This window comes from Triplophysa dalaica, chromosome 12 (assembly GCF_015846415.1).
Source record: "Triplophysa dalaica isolate WHDGS20190420 chromosome 12, ASM1584641v1, whole genome shotgun sequence".
In the NCBI taxonomy this organism is placed as follows: domain Eukaryota; kingdom Metazoa; phylum Chordata; class Actinopteri; order Cypriniformes; family Nemacheilidae; genus Triplophysa; species Triplophysa dalaica.
Window position 1 is genome coordinate 7,669,137 of NC_079553.1, and position 19,159 is coordinate 7,688,295.

The 19,159-nt window shown below is 39.1% G+C and overlaps 1 protein-coding gene across 6 annotated transcripts; it reads right to left on the bottom strand.

The window, feature by feature from the left end:
- Positions 1 to 35: 35 nt before the first annotated feature.
- Positions 36 to 19,080, bottom strand: LOC130432480 (nuclear pore membrane glycoprotein 210-like). Of its 6 annotated transcripts, XM_056761848.1 has the most exons (39): positions 18,769 to 19,080; positions 17,279 to 17,439; positions 16,895 to 17,026; positions 16,701 to 16,779; positions 16,199 to 16,349; positions 15,945 to 16,077; positions 14,849 to 14,995; positions 14,693 to 14,761; positions 14,454 to 14,563; positions 13,976 to 14,113; positions 12,774 to 12,911; positions 12,538 to 12,693; positions 12,144 to 12,465; positions 11,210 to 11,355; positions 10,662 to 10,874; positions 9,684 to 9,884; positions 8,378 to 8,567; positions 8,228 to 8,298; positions 7,636 to 7,737; positions 7,453 to 7,554; positions 7,132 to 7,257; positions 6,859 to 6,986; positions 6,187 to 6,382; positions 5,907 to 6,086; positions 5,533 to 5,613; positions 5,317 to 5,448; positions 5,066 to 5,221; positions 3,700 to 3,785; positions 3,370 to 3,544; positions 3,102 to 3,280; positions 2,750 to 2,970; positions 2,529 to 2,665; positions 2,339 to 2,462; positions 1,809 to 1,961; positions 1,301 to 1,584; positions 895 to 1,093; positions 529 to 621; positions 369 to 434; positions 36 to 257 (listed from the first exon to the last, which is right to left on the bottom strand). In XM_056761848.1, exons 1-39 carry the CDS (start codon positions 18,927 to 18,929, stop codon positions 76 to 78), a joined length of 5,820 nt encoding a protein of 1,939 aa, XP_056617826.1. In that variant the 5' UTR covers positions 18,930 to 19,080; the 3' UTR covers positions 36 to 75. The 6 variants fall into 6 exon arrangements, with proteins under 6 accessions (XP_056617826.1, XP_056617822.1, XP_056617823.1 ...); XM_056761844.1 differs by lacking the exons at positions 15,945 to 16,077; positions 16,199 to 16,349; positions 16,701 to 16,779; positions 16,895 to 17,026; XM_056761845.1 differs by lacking the exons at positions 15,945 to 16,077; positions 16,199 to 16,349; positions 16,701 to 16,779; positions 16,895 to 17,026 and having other exon boundaries at positions 529 to 558; positions 12,538 to 12,708.
- Positions 19,081 to 19,159: the final 79 nt, after the last annotated feature.

The following is a 19,159-nucleotide window of genomic DNA, read 5'->3' on the forward strand; positions in this document are numbered from 1 at the left end:
CAAAAGCTTCATCAGCAAAAATTGTAACCTTGGTTATGTGGGGTCTGATGGGCATAAATACGTTAAGTAAAATAGTTAAGCCTTTAAGAACCTTCTGGTATAGTTTAATTTTGCATTGAATAGAAATTCATAAAATGGAAAAATGAACTTCTTTTTTGGGGGGAAATGTATTGGGATTTTTAGCGAGCACTCCAGAGCAATTGTCTTCTCTGCAGGCTTCTGTCTGATGGTGCCAGCCACACTGACATGTGTCTTTGCTGCTCTGGAAAAAAAATCAAGAAAATATAAACAATATACTACTATCCAAAACGGTAACCTTATCAGTCTTAAAGCATGTTTATATTTAAGGAAAAATAACTATTAAACACCTGTATGATTGGAGTCCGTGTAGACCGCAGGTTGCGTCTGAATATGGGACAGCATGGCATTGTATGCTGTGGAAAATTATTTATGAGTTGTGTAGAGCCAGTAAAAGCTGTAAATCTTACTGGCTCTATAATTGTACATAAAATGTTTGCATGTGACTACCTATGAAAAGTGCAGCAGCAGCAGCCAGAACTGCAAACAACACAAATGTTACAATGAACAAATGTTCAGAATGTAAATAGGCTTCAAGTTGACCTGAACATAAAAAACAAAGAGCAATTCGTTACTTTTTAACATTTATGCATTTGGTAGACATTTTTTTTACAGAGCGACCTTGCTATGCATTCAAGTTATTTCCTCACTATCCTTGGGAATCAAACCTACAACCTTTGCATAGCTAAGGTAATCTGCATTTGAATCTAAATGTTTCTCTAACTGCAGTTGTACACATTTAAAGATGTAGCTCCTTGGCTGCTACTTTTAACACTAAATAGGCCTATAAATAAAATGGATTATTTGCGCTCTAACCTGATTTCTGGCTGTCCACAAGTCTAGTCACCCTAACTATATGTGTCTGTGTGGAGAGCTGTGTGAACAGGGTGATGCTTGCTGGAGAAGATAGCTGATCCAGGAAATGTGAGGTTGAATAGATCGACAAGTGGAGGAGGGTGGGGTCTTCAGCCGAATGGAACTTAGATACTACAATATCTGGGGTGTCTGAATGGACCTAATAAAAGAAGTGTTACTGTTTAGTGGTCTCTGGGTCTGCAGCAAGATAAATAATAAAATCCACATAAACATAATATATCAATCTCATTCCCATTAAAAAAGTAGTGGTTGCTTAAAAACATCTTTGTGTAAAAGCAACACATTTTATTTTATGTTAAGCAAGTGCAAGAAATACAATTTATGATTAAAATAATCTCTTTCCCACCTGCAGTGTGCTAAGCATGTCTTTGGTGCCAAACAATGTGATTTCAGCCACAGGGTGCTGGGGTGAAAGAGTGATCTCAGTTACAGGACAACAGAACGCTGGCACATATGGAAGCAGAACAGAAGACTGAACAGAGGTGGAGGACAGAGGAAATGGAAGAGGGATAGATGCATATGACTGAGTCTGCAGACTGACAGAAAGAGAGATGGAGAGAGACAGAGTCGATAGGACATGGAGGATGGAGTTTGACTGCGGCTGCACAAAAATCCTACAACTGTATTGAGCTGAAACGCAAGAAACAACGAACATGTTTAAAGTGCATTTAAAGTACAAGCTTTGTTAACACTGCACACAAATCCAACTGGTTTTCTACTATGATTAAACTATTTGTATACATTGCAAAGTCAGATTTTTGTTGCCTTTCTGAATAAAGCCAGCTTGTTTCCTCATGTCATATGTAAAATGACAAGTATCTTAAAGTTTTTATGTGATCTAAAACTTGTTTCACCAGTGTTTATATCGTAGAAGGATGATGCATGAAACACAGCCTGCAGTGTTTTCATCTGCAGGTAGGGGGCGCTGAAATGTAGCAAGCACTGTAGCTTTGCCTCAGGCTGTAAGTTCTTCTCTACAGCCTCCCACTGGTCCAGAGTGCATTGAGCTGGAGGAGAAAGTTGATGATAACAAATCATAAAATTCTTTAATAATTTGTCTAAACATGGCAGAAGAATTTTCAAAGCATCATAATTATAGCAAGAATCTAGTTTACAGCGTCATGAAACCTCCCCTTTCAGCCACATTCTACCTCGCTGTCGTTGTTGAAACTTGCCATTAAAATGGACGTGAACGCTGTGAGAAGAACGGTTAAAAACTGGGGAGACGGGCGCTCCAATCAAAAGACTCTGTCATGAATAATTAGGAGAAATGTCTTCGCATTGGTCAACATCTTTTGTGACGATTTTAAACCCAGAAGGCAAAAATAGCATTTAGGCTTTAAGGAGGAAGTCTTTGTGTTTTATAAACAGTGAAAAGAACTACCTGTGTTAGCAGCATAGGTGTTGAGATCCACTTTGACTATATATTCTGAAGCTTCGGGCCAGTTAGTAAGAAGCCTATCGGCTGGAACACTGACTAAAGGAACAGACGCCGGCTCCACTGTTACCTGCATGACACCACAAACATTCACAATATGTCACAGACGCACCCTTATTTACACTTGATACATTACCTGTCGTAAGGTTTGCTGTCCCCCCTCCAGTTTGTAGTAAACCACCACTATCCCAGAATTCTTTGCTAATGCCACTCCAGTCTCAGAATTCATCTGAAGGATTTGACTTGAGGACACGTTCCATCTGCCTTGCTGAGCTTACAAAGAGAAAATCAAAATACTATTACAATTACATTAGGGCTTTGTTTGCTCTTCTCCCTGGTAACCCAGCAGTAACTTACCAATCAGGTTTGTAATTGGGGAGTTGAAACAGATGACATCTCCTGGTCGCAGAGATCCTGGGGGCTCTGAGATGGCAGGCAGCACTAGCAGAGGTATGTAATCACTCAGAGAAGGGTTAGTAGGGTCACCCTGGACCATCAAAATTGTTAGACCCGGAGATACTGTCTGCACCAGAAACGACTTGCTGTCTTTATCGGTTGTCAAATGCACCAGGTCATCTCTGAGACGTGGTAAAGATAAACAACAGGTGAGTGCCTGATGTAGATATTATTGGTGAGAAATGCTTTACAATGTATTAACTTTAGGATAAACTTAATTAGATTTAATTGTTGTCTCATAGTATATGAATACCTGTTTGTGGTAAAAGTTGTTTGTATATTATGAGAATGAAACTGTTCTCCCATGTGGTTATAGTAAAGAGCCACGATGTTAATCTTCCAACCCAAAGGGAAGGCGGGCAGGGCTTTCTCAGCATCACTGTTCAGAGATGATGACGCAGCCAAAATACGTACAAACCACACCGCTGACACCTTGATTAACAAAAAGATACGAGATCATGTTAAACGGACCTTAAACAGTTCAAGGTGGCATACATTTATTAATATATATAAATGCTCACCTTTACACTGATGAGCAATGTTTGGTTAAAACCACAAACATCCATGACAAAGACCTCCAACAGGGCAGCGCCTGTATCAGGCCCCGCCCTCAACACTCCTTGCTCATTAACAGTTATAAGTCCCGCCCCTGAGACACACTCACTGAGGACGTAACGCACTGGACAGATTGAGTCTCTGAAATGGACACATTTTTTACCAAACATAATTTTCACCTCAAGTAAAACTAAAACAGAAATATTAATATAACTGGGCACATTATTTTGTACACGTCGCACTGTGAAAAGGTCTATTGCTAGTGATGTTGGGAATATTCAAACATACAAACTCACTTATTGCTCTGCAGGGAGTACTGAGACTGAGGAGACATGAGGATGGATCTGGGACTTCCTGCTGCCAACTGTATCTCTTCGAACACCTGACATGAAACAAAACAGGACAGAATAAAACAGACAGATTCAGGACTATATGTTTTTATATGTATAAATCCACTAATAATGTTGGTAAAGTTTTATCTTCAAAAATGATGATGCTAATAGTCATAACCATTTAGTAACTTGCCTTTAGAATTCAACAGGCCATTAAGACTTTGTGAACAGCCTTTTCACATGTTCGGTGTGAATTGTTAACTGCCATATTTGCAAAAATAATGTTGAAATGTGCCACTTTTAAATTTGATTTTAAAGTGAAATTCATGTTTTTTAACCTTCATTTTTCTGTGTCTGGCTGACAGAGTTGTTATGGGAACAAACACACTTTTAGAGAATGTTCAAAGAAAGATCAAAAACTTCATACTTGAACTTCTACACCAAACCCATTTGTATGCCATCAGGTTACTTAAAATATTGTGTGGAGTTATTTAAGCTATTTCGCTTTTAAGTCTTTTGTTGGGTCCACATTCCCTCTGCTAGTAATCAGAACACCCAAAACAACACATAAAAAACATTTCCAATGATCAAAGAAAGCCATAGATGGTTTGAATGAAACGGGGGTAAATTATGACAAAATGTAAATTTTTGGGTGAACTATCCCTTTAAGGTATTTATATTTTGTCATTTAGCAGAATCTTTTATTCAAAGCGATTTACAAAGAGTTCAGGGGGCAATAAGCGATATGTCATTGTTATGATTCTTGATTTCTCTTGTTGTTGCTTTGTGTGTTACGTTACCTATGTATTTGAGAAGATTTCATGTATGCCTTGTTTATTGTTTGTTCTTAATTGAATCATTATTATTGATTCAGGAGCATAGGGGTGGTCTGACATTAAATTTAATTCCCTTTTTAACAATTGTTTTGATAGGGAGTTAGTTTAGTTTATTTATAATTTTCTTTTGTATGTTATTAGGTCATTTTTTCACTTTTCTTTTCTTTTATTGATTTGATTTTTGTTGTTTGGGTCTGGGGTAACCCTGAAACATCTGCTCCTTCATGCCTATTTAATTTATTATTAATAATCAACAAAACATAATTGATTTGGTGTCTTTGGTGATCTGTCGGCTGCGGCTGGAATTCCAGTTGTATCTTCATTCAAATAGAACCCATTTTCAGTGGGCTGTAACAGTCATACAGGAGCAATAATATAATAGGGGCAACAAGTTACTAGTTCATCAAAAGTTAGACCAATACATTTTGAGAGAAAGAAAGTGGGTTAGTTTTTAGGTTATCTATTTTCATAAGTAACTAGTCTGCTATATTTACCTGTATCTGTATCTCATCAGTCAAATGATCAGAGAGTGACGAATTGCTGGCGTGTGTTTGTTCAAGTTGCATGCACACTTTAATGCTAGCCTTGCCTGGAGCTTCGGCCCTTACCAGAACAGAGAAACTGTGAGAGGGAGACACACTAACTCCAACCTACAACACACAGCATAATCAACAGACGGTCATTCGTACATGTATGCACTGTGGCACTTTTGGTAATTTCATGCATACATCTCTATAGACATCACCTCTGCATGCCTTGCTTTGATCTCCAAGACCCCCGGCTTGCTCAGACTCCAGAAGAAGCTGAGGCCAGACTCAACACTTCCCAGCGACAGAGGATTCTGATCACTGTCACTCCCCATCACATAAACAGGCATCTATAGATAAAGATTCATATACCCTTTAATAACACTGATTGCACAAATATGGTTGAACTAATGAAAAATTATGAGGTGGCATACCTCTGTTCCGACAGACAGAGTCACTAAAGGAGCTTGTATTCTCACTTGTATCAGGTTAAACACCTCCAACTCCACTACATCCTAAATCAAGAAACATAAAAAATTGTATATAAGCATTGTATATAAAAATAATGGTCCAACCAGAGCATACTGTAATCATAAGTTTTGTTGTGGAAGGGGGCGGGTGGACAAGTTTTGGGAGGTAGGGCTTTGTCTTTCATGGCCACAGCAAAATGTGTAGAAGACATATTACACCTGCTTGTGGTAAAACTTCTGGGTGAACATTATGTAATTTAATTGATATCCATGAGCCATCTTTATAACGCCCCCAAACTCCACTTTTCCGACAAAACTGCACTTTAGTACAGACATACTTGTGCCAGGGTGAGCAGTGCTCCTGTGTCTTGTCTCACAGTTTGGAGAGTTCCACTGATTTTGACCACGCCCTTTGCCACGCCCCTGACCAGTCCTTTGTCAGTCACCATGGCGACAGAGCTGTCACTCACGGAGAACTCCACAACAGACTGTGGATGAGGCCCTCCTTTCCATTTCACCTAGATACCAAACATAAAGCGAATCATATAATAGTGCCCACAACACTGTCTTCCAAGTTATTTCTAATATATGAACTATTTATATAATTTTGCCTCCTACCTGTCGCACACCTCCGACTACCAGGGTAAGTTTATATGGCTGCAAACGGAATGGTGGGTAAACCTGTATATTCTTATGGGAGGTGCTTATAACACCCCCATGACCAGCAACTGCTGAAAGATGAAAACTAGCCACGCCTACTGCCAGTCCTGTCACAGGAAATCCCACAGAGTAGAGGTCCACCGGCCCCACCTGCCTATTAACAACATAATAACAGAGAAGACATGTAATTCAACTTTGCATATGACCCAATTTACCATGTGGTTATAGGTCCAGTTTATGAAATTTAGCGGCATCTGGTGAGGTTGCGAACTGCAACCAACGACTCACTCCACCGCTCACCCCTCCCTTTCGAAGCACTACGGTGGCTGACACAGAACTAAGATGTCGTCACATCCTCTTTGCCGGAGTAGATAACGTATTTAAGAAACACGCTCTATAAAGGAGTTTGTCCATTTAGGGCTACTGTAGAAACATCCTTTAGTGTATGTAGATATAAATAGTTCATTCTAAGGCAATAAAAACATAACGCTTCATCATGTATGGTCATCATGTACACCTCTAATGTAATGTTTTTATATTGCCTTTCTGTAGATCCTGCAAAAAATTACACATTAGACCTTAAAGGATAGAGCTTTATAGTCCAGGTAAAAAATCTTACATAAGACTCACTTCACAGAAATGATAGATGAAGAAGGAATAAGAATGAGGTTCATAAGTGACAGGAAATGACTGAGAAACGGCTGATTCTTCGAGTCCAGAACACCAACTCGCACTATGGCGGTTCGACCGACCTCAATCTGAAATGAACGTGCATACACATAAACTATCTAAAATACATCAACAGAAGGGATAATTCAGTGAAAATGAAATTATAAAAAAAATGTTTTGCTTAGTGTAGATTATCAGGACTGAAATATTAGAGGATATCTGTATGCAGCATACGATATCAATGAAGTCAATCTGAAAATCTGTGATGTCAGAGATCAGGATGGAGACCACAGCAGGGTCAGAGGTCAGACAGAGGTCATGAGCCAAGAGAACTGAGGAACCTGGATGAAGTGGGGACACCTGGAACAAAACATTTGACAGGGCTTTGTTTGATTTGTAAAACAAAATACTTTGACATGTACACATGCTAGTCCTTTCCTGTACTTTTGAGTTTTAATTATAGTATATTGTATAATATTTTAGACAATATTATAAATATATATTATTGTATAATATACTGTATATGTATTACATTTCTAGAGCTACTAGTCTTACCTGTACCATATTAGTGTTCTCCAGATGAGTGATATGGGCCAAAGTCATGTCTTGTAAATGGAACTGAAAGTGTCCTGACCCATGGAACAAGGTCAGATTTTCCTGAAGAGAGGATAAATGGACTGATAAGTGAAACAAACCAAAGCAGGTGAAATGAGACCATGAACCGAAATGATCGCTTACTTTGACTTTTGGATGGTTGAACAGAGTAAGTGAGTGTGTGGCCCACTGTACGTCTTCTACCAAATGCAGAATCACATGCTGAGACACTGGGGCTGTTGACATCTTATACAGAGAGCAATGGTTATGTTACACATCTACTACAGACATACATTTGCAAATATCAAATAAGCTTCAAAAACCTTCTGACCACAAGTGAAAAAACTACAAATATAAATGACATTACATGTAAATTAGATTCTGAGTTCCAGTATAGGTTTTCAGATTTAAAGGGATAGTTCACCCAAAAATGAAGATGCTGTCATCATTTACTCACCCTCTTGTAATTTCAAACCTTTGACTTCCTTTCTTTTGCAGAACATTAAAGAAGTTATTTTGAAGAATGGTGTTAACTGGTCCCCATTCACTAAAATAGAAGTGAATGGGGGCCAGTGCTGTTCGGTTACCAACATTATTCCAAATATGTTCTTTTGTGTTTTGCGGAAGAAAGAAAGTCATAAAGGTTTGAAAGAACAAGAGGGTGAGTAAATGATGACCTTTTGGGTGAACTATCACTTTCAAATAAGCACAAAGAAACTTGTGAATGGCCACACACCTCTGGACATCTGAGGGTGACATTAACAGTCACAGTTCCTGTCTGTTGATGGACCTGAAGCACCTTCCAGGCTTTAAGAACAGTTTAATCAGGCTTTCATGAACAATGTTCTGAAAAATGCCAAAATTAGACCCCACAATGCAAACACACCATGTAGTTTGTAGCCTGTCTGAGTTGGTTTGTCAGCCAAGTTCATTGTGGATTGTGGTGGCAATGAAAGGAGATGAGGGTCAGAGGTGGTCCACTTTACCGAGCAGGAGGTGAAATTATCAAACTGCTCCCCCTTCTGGTCAAACACGGACAACTGGAACACAGCATCCCTACTGCTGGACACAGTTAACTGAGAGAGAGAGAGAGCTTGAGAGTGCAGAATGACATGAAAGAATATGGTAATGTGATATTTAATTATATCAGAGTCATTCTGTGAGAATAAAAGAAGTCCAAACATTGAGAGAGATAAAGCGTCTCCTCATGAAATAATTGTTGATGAAATAACATGTCATCTCACAATAAAAGGCATGCAGGAAAATATGTGTCACATATAGCATAAAAGCAATACTATGTTGACTTAGTGCTCTTTGATCATAAAAAATGAAACTGGGTAGTTAAAGCATGAATGAATCTTCGAACGAAAGATGGCAGCAATATCAGTCATATTTAGACGAAATGGGGGCAGGAATGGGCAGCTAATATATTTTCTTAGAAATCAATTAGTTTTCATGCAGAATAAACAAGGAAAAGTTACTGTGCACCTAAACACAAATATCAGTGTTTATTGAACTCTTTGTATGTGTGTGTGTGTGTGTGTGTGAGCATGCAATCACTGGCATTTTGCCTGCTTGTAATTACTCTTTCTGTCTTTGTGTGTGTGTGTTTCGCTTTGACGAATGATTCGGTTCATTAGATCGGTAAATGTAATGCAATATCTGCCTCTCTGACTGTGGTGTACACCAAAACAATCTTTTAACTAATGACCAAATACCTTTTTAATTACAGGTGTGTTGTGATATTCTACACACGGAGACAGAAGACAGAATGGAGATACTATATTTATTGCTAGGATTTTGACATCGATCAGTGATCAAAGTGTTTTTTTACTGTGTCAGCCACTGGAAAAGCCCTCACGCAACCCTCGTACACACATACACAAGCTGCTTAGGCCCCATGCATGCAGTTACTATGGAAACTGCCATAACACTTCACCCTGCATATGACACATAATTGCATGGCAAATGAGAGCAGCGGAAAGAGGGAATGAGAGACTGAGGTCTGGCTTTGGTGTGAACCAGATAGAAAGAGAAATCTCCTGGAGGAAGATAAAATGGAAAAAAGAAAAGAGAGTGAGGTCTGGGCAGGTGAAGGAAATAGAGGAAATGACTGAATCATAAGAGAGTTTGTGTGAGAACATAAAAGCAACAGGGGCCAAGTGAGGGAGGACGGAAAGGGCATTACTCACCGGTCCCCAGGGGTGATGATGCTGAGGGCAGGAACTGTGATTGGAGTACAGAGGGATGCATGAAGGTGAGGAGGTGTTGCACGGGAGAACAGAAACAGAGAGGCTTGCGGGGACACCGCATGACACCTGAACTCTGCTCTCCTCCATTGCGGGCATCTCGTTTAATGGACCTGGAGTATTACCACACCTAAAGACCAGCCACTGCATGCAAACACACATGTGCAAAAACACACAGGAAGACAAGGTTTCTTGGAATCACCTACCAAGCATTAATATCTGATACGTCAGGGAAAAATTCAGAATTTTAACTTTCAGCTTTTGAGTTAGAATTTAAATTGAATTGGTCACAGCCCACAGGATGTTGAATTGGTGTTCGAATTTAATGACAGGGAGAGGAAATTACTAAAGTAGTATTTGGAAAAATTTAGCACAGTCACACAACAGAGGAATTTCATTCGTCCAGGTGTACGTTATATTTCAAATATTACTTATCTTATGTTTTTACAAATAACACGAATGCATACAACATGTTTTATGCTGAAAAGGAATTCCTTTCAAGAAGGAATAGTTCACCTAAAAATATTAATACTTTCATCATTTATTCACCCTCATATCACTTTGAACCTGCATGACTTTCTTTCCTCTGCAGAACACAATTGAATGCATTTGTAAGAATGTTAATAAGAAAACTTCATTGAACCCCATTGACCTCCATTGTATGGACACAAAACAACTGAGACATTTCTCGAAATATCTTATTGTGTGTCCCAGGTAAGAATGAAAGTAATTAGTAATTAATTATTTAATAACGGAATCCTTTTTATTTTTGGATAAACTATCCTTTACATGACAATTCTTCTTTTTGTTTGTTATCTAAAATTGAAATGACTTGTAAAATGAATTTTCAATGCAGTTCTGTATTGCACACACCATATAAGCTACAAATGTGTGATATTGGAATCTAGGACATTTTCTAACCTGTTCTCCCACAGCATTACACGTGACCCAATAAGCATGTCGAGTTGGCCTTCCTTCTGCCGAACTCACTGTCTCCACGGTAACACCTCCTGATGGCTGTGCCTCGATGTGACGAAAGAAACGGATGGGAGCCGAGGGCCAGGGTTGTGGACCCCCCTCAAATACAACCATTCGAGCTGTGCCCACTGTGAGAAGAACCTTTGATGCAAGAGACTGAGAGAGACAATATTCACGATACTGTCCTTGCTTAGTACTATGTGTTTTGATAAGTGTACGATCTTTCACAACACTGATTCATCATCACATTGTTCTGGTAAACTCCCCTAGCTGTATCTGCCCTGCGCTGCTCCACTCAGTGTCCCAGACATACTATAGAGTCATACATCAGCACAGGTCACATTCACATTAATCTTCTGCTACCATCTAACAGTTCATTATATTAATAAATAGCCAACATAGGGCTGATAAATCACCCTTTATACAGATATGACATTCGGCACAAATCATACACGTGTTCACACACACACACGCACACACAACACACATACTTTAAGTGGGTTGTATGCCTCCAGTGACGTCGTCTCACTGATTTTGCTTCCCTCTGTTTCCACTGTGACGGTAACAACAGCCTGACCCTGTGAAATAGCTTTAAAACGGACCCCTCCACAGAACCCAGCACCAGGAGACACAGGACCTGACAGGGCAGAAACAAAAACGGATAATGATTTCGATTTTTTGCTTTAAAAGTGTAGAGCGTTGGAAACAAGAAAGCTTTTTCGTTTTGAATGAATTTCTCTTTTATGGAGAACACCAAAGAAGATATTTTATCAACCAAATAACATTGGCACCCATTTCATTGTATGGACACATAAAATATCTTCTTTTGTGTTCCACAGAAGGAAAAGAGTCATACACACGTTTTAAATGACATGAGAGTGAATAATTGATAACAGAATTATATTTTTTAGGTGAACCTTCCCTTTAAGTTTCATTCTATTAATTATCATTAATAAATCATATCAGTGCAATCGAAAGGATGGCTTTACATGCCATACAGCTGTGCAAGTTAACGTGCATAAATCCTCCGTCAAACACAATACGGCATCATCAACTTGATGTTGTGCATGCAATGTACTAACCGGATTACACCGAAAAAGACTATTGATTTTCTCAGTGCTTTAATTTTAAGGAAATATAAACAAATTAATTAAATTTTAATTTGTGGTGCAGTGCAGAGGAAGTTCTAAATGAGGCAGGGCACTAAGAGAAAGCAAGAGAGAGAGAAAGAAAAATGAGGTGATTGAGAGTAGATCACTTTTCTCATGTTCAATACGAGCTGAGATCAATTGGAGCAGGCAGATGAATTAATATGGTGCCATTAGAGAAAAAGATACAGAATATCAAGGGAGTCAGTGGAGGGTGAATGGATGCACTATAAACAATTGCAATGATAGAGGGAGGTAACATAGTAACTTGTTGCACCTGGCACACGTGTGAAGATGCCAATGGGTTCAGTGTGGATGTGTAGTGAGAGCTCAGTGCAGTCTGTGACCGGCACAAGATTACTCTTCATTAGAAAAGACTCTTCGTTTTGAGGATTGTATCTATGGGAGAAGCACTGTGCTTGAACATCTGCATTGGTGCTCCTGTGAGTGTACAAATGTGTATCAAAGTCTGTGTGAGAGCAAGAATCTTGGGGGTCCAGGATGCCCCACAGAGCTACGGGAAGTTCTATCCTGTCCCCTACACGGCAGTCTCCCCTCCGTGGCACCAGCTGCAACCGGCTGGGTCTCACAACCATTACCTGCATACAAACATTCAATGAGATAAAATATAGTTTGTGAATCTGTGTTTAACAATGTCCACACATTTTTACCTGGCCAACTACCCTATGTAGGGGGTTTTTGTAATCCGCAGCTTGAATTCTGCTCTGGCCCAACCTCTGTCCTGCTATGATCACCCCTTTTACCGTCACTGTGGCAATTTGACTATTTGACACGTCCCACATCACAGAGCCGCTTCCTCCCTCCACCTGGAAATACAGAATCTATAACAGCAAACAGTCATTATCTCCCAACACATTTAGATGAACAATATTGATCTGAACTCTACCGTAATATTGCGACGGTAAAGCTTATTGTGGGGTTGCCATGGAAACACAATCATAGAGGGATGCAGACTAAGAGGGTTATAGATGTCCACTTCCTGTTGCACTCTGATTGGTGGGATGACAAGCCACTTTTCACCATTCTATCATGTAACGCATAAACCAAATTCACGTAAATGGAATAAACATACAAAAACTTTAATGCAAATATCACATTCACAAGATTGAGAGATCAAAGCAAGCAACAACAATATCTAGCCCCAACATTCACTGTTAAAGTCTGGCAGGTAAATGTACGCCTGCCCGAAAGATGATTTCCCATGGAGGCGGTTTGGAATGTTTTGCTTTTGTCCTATTTATCTAATGGATGATTCTGATGTGTACATGGAATTGACAGGAAGTTGCCGACTGAAACTAATGAGCAACGTTTCTCTCTTACAGAACCATAATGACTACATGACATTGGATAACCCACCCCCCCATGATGTGTTTCATCTTCCGCCACATCGTGGCATCCCACAGATGCATCACGCTGTCTTTCAAACAATAGGTTTCCCAGCACACCGCATGCCTCTGTTTACGCTTCACACTGTGTGTGTCCTCATTTCCTGTTCACCGTCTCACCATGACCCCTCGGGTGGGGCTCCCACTCTAGATCTGAAAACAGCTTGTGCCATTTACTCAATAAAATTGAACTGTACTTTCATGTAATGGCTTGCTGAACCCCTCACACGGAGCAATTTTACAGAATGTAATCCCAGAAGCAAGAAATCTGACATCATATGGCATCAATTCTGTGTAATTAAACCCATGGGTCAATGAAAAGGAAAACAGCAGAAGATAGACATTCCACCACGCAAAAACGGATTTCCAGAAGGTTTTTATGGTTAAATATCTCTAACAATAAAGAGACCAATAAGGATGCTCAATCACTCTGTCAACAAATGTTGTCTCTCGCTTGCTATCAACAATTGATTTCCATATATTTTATGTATATTTTATCTAATTTACAGGTGTCAGAAAGCCCCTAGTAATATGCGAGAGAGGTGGGATGTCCGCTATTTTATGTGGTTATGTGGTAATACAGTAAGCACTAATAAGATATGTTTGTGAGGTATATAACAATGTGCAAATGTCTATATTATGCCTAGGATGGACACCCAAGACAAATTGAGAATTCTATGAATATTAAGAATGTGTGTCGTACCTTAGAGATGATGCTATGAAGTGAGGCCTGTATTGAGGTTTTTCCTGTCCCAAGTGTCTTCAAGAGCTGGACGGAAGAATCAGAGGTTGATTCCAATGTGATTAATCCTTCAGTCTCTTCTACAACAATAACAACGTTCTACACCGGAAGAGGTTAGAGAAAAAAGCATTTAGTGACTCTAATATTGTTCCAAATGTGTAACACTTTTTTTATTCCAGAGAACCTAAAATGTTGAAGATCCACTGGCCACTCTTTCTCATACAATCACATTGGGTGTACAGCAATACACAATAAAGTGCTGTATAAATGCCTCATTCAGTTATTTCTTCATTCATTCACATTTACATTTATTGTATAGAAAAGAGTGTCTGGATCCGACACAAAAGTGAATGTTGTTTTCTGAACTACGTTCAAATGTTTTGCGCCTGTCATGTGAAGAGATGCAATGAAGGATAAACTGATAACTGTGAAGCACAACCTGTGACAGGTGAACCGCATGGCCCTCGTTGTCATGGATTCGGACAGTCAAATAGTACTGCCGTTTTTTCTCCAATACCCATATGTCCTCTTCTTCCTTAATACCCAAAGCTGAAACAGGGACACACACAAATGCATACAATATAAAAAGACTGTATAACTCCATCCATGAAGAAATAGCATGGTGTGGTTTTAGATGAGCATGTGTGTTAATGTATGAACAGTATGTTTACAACGCACTCATATAACTGGGCTCCACCACGTATATGGTAGCGCGAGGGAGGTGGGACATTACTTTAGAGGGCAGATCTGAGTCACCATTGAGTTAAGAATTGGTATAGTCAAATGCCTTAACATAATCAACCCTTCAATGAAAAGCACAGTTGTGTAGGATACTGTTGTGTACAATGGTTAGCGTGGCATGACCCAGCTTGAAGGCAGTGACGGTAGTCGTCTCCTGGTCAACACAGATTCTGTCACTACACATTCTGCCTCTGTACCCATCCACAACCAGCCTGTATCCTTCCTCTGACAGAGTGACCTCTACAAACAGAAAGGAGAGTGAGAAATTAGATGCAGGTGTAAGAAACTCATCTATCCTGACATATGCAACGTTGTGTTAGGATGGAGAGCGTACATCTGCTTTAAGTGTGAAGCAATGTGCTAAGGGTTATTGAGGTGTTATCACAAGGTTTAAAATGCAGATTGATCATCTCGTGTGTGTGTGGGTAGGACACTGTCAAATGAGCTTTTTATGCATCCGGTTAGTTAAAAAAAGGTAGCTCAGCATATCCAAGAGCTGCCCTAATGTACCCTATGATAACTTTTCCTAGAATCATACAGTGCTTGAATAACAAACATCAGGCATTCCTGTTTACCGAATCCTGCATTTTATTATCAATTTGAAAAAACTTTATAATAAAACTACTAAAGCAGAACGTCTGTTTCAGTGTCCTGTGAAAAAGACCACCCTTGGTATATTTTTGACGCTATATAATATAGTTGACTGTATGTGTATGCGATGACAGCAACTGAAATGCTGACTGTTCCAAGATGGCGGTCCTGGAACAGTCAGCAGACACTTAAAAAATGGCGGACACTTAAAAAAATCATTTAAAAAAATGAAATTTTCTTGGGCACCTGAAAAATACGTAAAATGCAGTCCTTTACTGTAATTTGATGTTTTTAAAACAAAATCACTCAAAGAAAACTGGGACGCCTGAAAAAGACCATAAATTCAACGTTTTCTAGTAAATTTTTCTGTAATTTGACTGTTTTTTTCTACTATATTTCAAAAATAGGCGTAAAATCTGTAACAAAAAAACCATTCAGTAAAATTACAGCCTTTTACATTACACGTGAAAAATCTGTAAAAAATGACTTTAAAAAAATTGCTGATCTGTATAAATCCTTAACTATCACAAACCAGCTGAGTATCACAAACCAGATGAGATGTATCAGTCGGATGTACAGTATGTAGATAGATTTGTACCAATCTCTCTCTCGTCCTGTGTTTTCCACACGTTGTATTTGATAGTAGAGCCCTGTAGCAGGTATGTGTCCCCCGCTGGGCTCAGGTGTAGTCTATCTACCACAAGCAAAGTCACACTGGCTGCTTCTACGTGCTAAACACAAAAGCAATACACCATCACAATCTATCATTCAAAGAATTGATCAGTAAATTACAAAAAAGAAACATGTTTGAGTGTCCATGTGGTGTGTCTGCCTGAGCATGTTCATTCGTGCCTCATGTTCAGGGTCTGTAAGAGACACTTGTACGTTTGCCGCGCCATTGCGGATGCCATACAGCAGGACGCTTTCACCCCTCTGACCAGCTCCCTCTAGAGACAGGATATGAGGTGGAGGGGAATAACCAGCATCATGGTACCGGACAAATCTACAATAAAAACCGAGACTTTAGTCTCATCTGGTCCATCCCTCTTACTTTTTCAGACTCTTTTTTCATGTTTATTTAGGTCCTTTATAGTATTTACTACTCATTTTGTCCAGCTGAAAGGTTGACCGGAAAACATTAGCCTGTTAACAAATGTAAAACAATACCATTTACAACAACAATCAGTTTCAGAAATTCTGTTTCATCCATTGGTCCAAAGCTCTCTCCAACTGGCCTTTGGCCATCAGTCTGTCCTTATCAAGCCCTGGATCCACTGCTGTCATTATGTATTATTTCCTTTTTTACTGTCTCCTCCCCTCTTTTTCCCCTTTTCATTTTAAGAGTCTTGTTTACCTCACTGTCTCTATTGAATCAGACTTCTTTGCCAGCCGCCAACTAAACTTCAAGCCAGCCAGAGAGCTGAAAGTATTCCTGTAGATGACGCCAAGAACAGAATACAGACATAACCTTTCAAACTCCAAACTATAAAACAAACTTCTCTTACTTACAAAACAGTGTCCAAATTTAATTTGCTAAATGAAAAGTACCTTCGGTGTCAAACGCCTGGACGGACAATTGCAATGGTGGGTCATCTGTAAAAAGCTGTCTAGTGGTTGTCACAATTTGAATCCTTGCGATACGATCGATGATGACGTCACAGCGTAAAATGTGACCCGTCACTATAACGGGAATGAGTGATGTTATGCATTTTAATGGAGCAAATGCTGTGATATAAATGCTATGCTTCATGTGTTAATTTAAGCAGCCAATGAGGCAAAGACTTAATTAAAATGTCAATTTCATATGCAAAATGGTAATGATGAATCCCAAGTTTCATTTTAATCTGAATAAACCGCTCTAATGGTTCTGTGTATGCTTTTAAAGAAAGTGAAAAACATGTCTATTTACCCCCCACCCCATTCATTCCTCACCATTGTCCTGTCCTTTAACCACACTATGGATGGGAAGAGCCTGAGGAGAGGACAAAGTGGACACCAAACATTGCTGACTGCAGGAGGACGCGGGCAGAGGATCTGGAGGGCTGACGGCAGACAGAGGATACACCCTGACACACTCGGGCTTAGAGGACACCCTAAAGTCATCAGCAAACAGCAAGACTGTTAAATAAATCATGACTGATGCTCACAAGGCAGATAGTTTCTTATTCTTTTATGCTATTTTTTATGAATTGTACGGTAAGTGTATGTTTAAAAGGTATTTCACATTGTTCTCTTAAACACTTTACGATAAGGTTCCATGAATAACTGTGTTGCCATTAACCAGCATTAAAAACACCATGAAACGGAAGTTGCGATGTCTTCTTTTCCGAATCGTGACGTACATCCGAGTGAAACGTCTTCTGAAATTAAAAAAAAAAAGTAGGCCGGGACTTCATGTAGCCTGCCCCTCGTTGTAATTTGGCCTGAAAGACCATCAGTAACCATTGGACAGTCAGTATAGTCCTATATCTTTTTCAGACATTATTTTATTATATGTTGTTTAGAGGGGGAGTGGAGTTTGTATTTGATAAAAGATTACATCTGCAAATGAATTTTAATAAAAAATAATAATGTGCATATATAAATCATTTATAATAATCACTGCAACGCTGTGTAGGAAAATTTGCATTATCACTCATAATTGCATGGTGACTTATAAAAAGAAATATTAATATAAGCTGAAAAACAATATTTGTTACCGTTAACAGGTATTTAACGGAGTTAACTGATGGAATTCCAGAATTATAGATTGTGGCATTATCTGTTTTAACTTGAAATGAATAAAATCACTGAATGTATTATAGGTCATATTGAACCCCTAATCATGTTCATAAAGTCCAGATAAGTATCAGTCTCTTTTCTGTATGTGAGAAAAAAGGATGCTTACTTTTGAGAGACAACATGTAAGAGTTTTGTGAAACAAAATGTTCAAATAAAAGCAGCAATATTATACCAACACATAGAAAAAGGATGGCTCTTCAAAGAACATTATCTTATTTAAGTTCCCATGTGCCCATTTATTATGGATTTGACCGTTTTGAGGCGATACAACCTAGCAATGAAAAGTCACAGATAAAAAATAATGACAAGCGAAAAATATTAACCTTTAATATGGTAATTGGATATTGAAACCACAACATGCTGTTGACATCTAGGCTAACAGTAGGCTTTGGTAAAACAAAGTTAATGTTAATTTGCATAGAATGGCCAAACTGATGCATTTACAAATTTTGTAAAGTGTCACCAGAATTTTCAATGGATTTACTGGTAATAATAGAAATTGTTCTGGTTTTAATCTAGTGGATGGGAACCAACTGCAAACCATCAATTTCATATGTGAATTCATTAATGGGAAATATCTTGAATTAATAAGCTTTACATTCAGACGTAATACAGAATAGCTTACTGCCCCTGTCACTCACCATGTGTAGCATCCTCTCTCTGCTGTCAATGTGATGTTCACAGGCACACGAGCGCTCAAAGGCAACAGCAGCTTGGGAACGTTCAGTTTGCTCGACTGACTCAATGTAATCAATGAGTTCATTAGCAGAATTCCCCAAACTGCCCTCGCTTTCATCAGCATGATTAAAATACAGCACCGCGGTCAACTAGGCAATAACACACAGCGGGAATAACGGTGATCGACGAACGATTATTTCGAGAGCAAAGGCAGCCGTTAAACTGCGCAATTCGTTATAACGATACGTGTCGCTGTTGATTTTTGAAATGGACGATTTAATAAAGTGAAGATTGTCCTCTATAAACTAAAAGCATCAAGACACTGTGAGTGACGTGCACGTCGGCAACTTCAAA

Excerpts from the sequence above, each read along its gene's own strand:
- LOC130432480 (XM_056761848.1), bottom strand. The coding sequence starts at position 18,929 with ATGCTGATGAAAGCGAGGGCAGTTTGGGGAATTCTGCTAATGAACTCA. Across the intron at positions 11,356-12,143 it reads CATCTTCACACGTGTGCCAG|GTCCTGTGTCTCCTGGTGCT; the intron begins GTGCAACAAGTT and ends CTGCCCTGTCAG. Across the intron at positions 5,614-5,906 it reads CACTGCTCACCCTGGCACAA|GATGTAGTGGAGTTGGAGGT; the intron begins GTATGTCTGTAC and ends TTCTTGATTTAG.